The sequence below is a fragment of the Corylus avellana genome, chromosome ca3, assembly GCF_901000735.1.
Source record: "Corylus avellana chromosome ca3, CavTom2PMs-1.0".
NCBI classification, from domain to species: Eukaryota; Viridiplantae; Streptophyta; class Magnoliopsida; order Fagales; family Betulaceae; genus Corylus; species Corylus avellana.
This window is the reverse complement of record NC_081543.1, coordinates 25,652,158-25,655,219: the sequence shown is the minus strand read 5'-3', so window position 1 is coordinate 25,655,219 and position 3,062 is coordinate 25,652,158. Positions and strand designations below refer to the sequence as shown.

General features: G+C 33.5%; 1 protein-coding gene across 1 annotated transcript; it reads left to right on the top strand.

The window, feature by feature from the left end:
- Window positions 1-794: 794 nt before the first annotated feature.
- LOC132174321 (disease resistance protein RUN1-like) lies at window positions 795-1,424 on the top strand. The gene has a single exon (XM_059585995.1). It carries the CDS (start codon window positions 795-797, stop codon window positions 1,422-1,424), a length of 630 nt encoding a protein of 209 aa, XP_059441978.1.
- The last annotated feature ends 1,638 nt before the right edge of the window (window positions 1,425-3,062 follow it).

The following is a 3,062-nucleotide window of genomic DNA, read 5'->3' as shown; positions in this document are numbered from 1 at the left end:
ATTCTGACTTTTTTTTTCCCCCAAAAATGCCGCAATCCCAACTTTAAAAAATAAAATTAAAATTTTTTAAAAAAAATTTAAAAATAAAGGGTTGGCAGGCCACCCCAGTTGAGCCTGGAGCCACCCCAAACCAACTACCCCTTAATTTTTAATTTTTTAACTTGGGATGGGGGCATTTTGGGGAAAAAAAAAACAAAAACAAAAAAAAATGGTCGAATTGCAACAATTTGAAAGTTTATGGGGGGTAAAGTGTTAAACATTGGGGTTAAAAGTGCAAATGGATGGATAGTTTAAAGGATTAAAGTATATTTTCCCAAAAAATCTTACTTTGCCAGCTGCACTATAGGTTTGAAAAGAGTGTTGCGGAGAACAAAACACTATTCTTTGTCAAGGAATTAAAAGCAAGGATAATTTTTTTTGTCCGTGTGAGAGAGGTTTTGAGTCTATTGGATTTTGGGTTAACATAATTCTATGGTATAAAAATTTAGTTTCTTCAAACTTTGACCCATCAGTATGATAAATGCTAATGAGTTAAGGATAATGGCCAAAACTAATATGTTATAAGTTTTTACATATTCGTGTATATGAAACTTATATTTCGATTCTCTCTTGTATAATGTGACTCTACTTCTTAAAATAATTTCCAGGCATGAAGCAAAGTTTATTAGGAAAATTGTTGAAGAGATTTCAAGAGAACTGAACAACACACACTTGTTTATAGCACTCTAGTTGGAGTAGATTCTCATGTTCAAGACATAACTTTTTGGTTAAATGTTGGAGCTAACGATATTCGCATGGTAGGAATCTTGGGAATGGGCGGAATTGGCAAAACAACTATTGCTAAAGCCATTTATAACCAATTTTTTCATGGATTTGAAGGTAAAAGTTTTCTTGCAAATGTTCGGGAAACTTCCAAGGAACCTAGGGGTCAGGTTCATCTCCAAGAACAACTTCTTTCTGACGTCTTGAAGACAAGCGAGATAAAGATAAGTAGTGTTCATAGAGGAATCAATATGATTAAAGAAAGACTTTGTAATAAAGCAATATTTGTGATACTTGATGATGTAGACCAAATGGAGCAACTGAATGCCATATGTAGGCGTGACTGGTTTGGTTTGGGAAGTAGAATTATTATAACAACGAGAGATGAGCATTTGCTAAAGGAGCTAGAAGTGGATAGTGTATATAGAGTTACAGCAATGAATGACATTGACTCTCTTGAGCTCTTTAGTTGGAATGCCTTTAGGAATAGTTATCCTTTTGAAGATTATACTAATTTGTCAAGAAGTATCGTTGCTTACTATGGAGGGTTGCAACTAGCACTTCAAGTTTTCGGCTCATTCCTTTTCTCTAGGAGCATGCTAGAATGGAAAAGTGCATTAGATAAATTGAAGAGTATTCCTCATGAGCAGATTCAAAATTAACTTAGATTAAGTTTTGATGGACTAACCGACAATACTGAAAAGGATATATTCCTTGACATATCATGTTTCTTCATAGGAAAGGATATAGACTATGTTGTAAAAATATTGGATGGTTGTGGTTTTTTTGCAAAGATTGGAATTAGTGTCCTCATTTAGCGGTGTCTTCTTAAAGTTAGTGAGACAAACGAGTTTACAATGCATGATTTGTTGTGAGACATGGGAAGAGAAATTGTTCGTGAAAAACACCCCAACAAACCTGAGAAATGGAGTAGATTATTGCTGCATGAGGATGCTTTTGATATATTGACAAAGCATGAGGTAATAAGAACTTTCTCAATTAAAAACATTGAAAGAAAAACAAAGCATTTTTTTTTCTAAGATATATGTTATTCGGGAAGCAAATGCGTACTAATTCACACTGATCACATTCCTGGAAAGTGTAATCCATATATTTCTTATTTGAAAATAGGAACATTTTTTTTTTCTTTCCTAGCATCATTCTATTGTTTTTGTAGTAGCAAACATGATTACATTATATTAAGCAAAGCGAGATAAATGAAATGATTAACAAGTAAGATTATGTGATAAGTTTAGATAATCACTTGTCTCATGCAATTCTTGTGTTTTTACAGGGAACAAATGCAGTTGAAGGACTTACTTTAGAATTGACAAGTCTAAGTAAGATGAATTTCAATTCAGAAGCATTTATTAAGACGCAGAGACTAAGATTATTCCTACTTGATCATGTACGACTCACTGGAGACTATAAATATCTTTCCAAAGAATTAAGGTGGCTTTGCTGGCATGGATTTCTTCTCAAGTTCATTCCAAATTATTTTTATCCAAGAAACTTAGTTGTGATTGACTTGCAATATAGCAATCTCATAAAAGTTTGGGAAAGTCCCAAGGTAAAATAATCAATGATTTATTTATTATTATTATTTTTTATGTGCTCTAATATTGTGCTTTCCTTCCTTTTTCATTGGTTGTTTTCTCATTTGTTTAGCAGTTGCTTGAGAAGATGAAAATTCTAAATCTCAGTCACTCTTATTATCTGAGCTAGACCCCTAACTTTTCAAAACTCCCAAATCTAGAGCAATTAATACTTGAAGATTGTACGAGTTTGCTTGAGGTTCACCACTCCATTGGAGATCTTAGTAATCTTGTTTTGGTGAATTTGAAAGATTGCAAATGCCTTAAAAGTTTGCCAAGGAATTTCTATAAGTTGAAGTCTCTAGAAACTCTCATTCTTTCTGGGTGTTCTAAAATGAACAATTTAGCTGACAACTTGGGGGAGATGGAATCATTAACAACTCTTCTTGCAGACAGAACTGCTATAAGAAAAGTGCCTTTTACTATAGTGCAACTGAAGAATCTCAAATATTTATCTCTATATGGGTGTAATGGATCACCGTCTAAGTCATTGCCATCACTCTTTTGGTCTTGGATATCACCAAGGAAAAGTCCTAAGTCAATCAATCTACTGCCTGCTCCACTACAAGGCTTGAACTCACTAACACACTTATGTCTCTGGGACTGCAATTTATCGGATGACGGAATTCCTACAGATCTTTGGAATTTATGTTCTCTTAAAATTTTAGATTTAAGATGCAATAGTTTTGAAAGCCTATCAACAAG

Bases quoted from the DNA above. Each gene is read 5' to 3' on its own strand.
- LOC132174321 (XM_059585995.1), top strand. From the start codon at position 795: ATGGTAGGAATCTTGGGAATGGGCGGAATTGGCAAAACAACTATTGCT.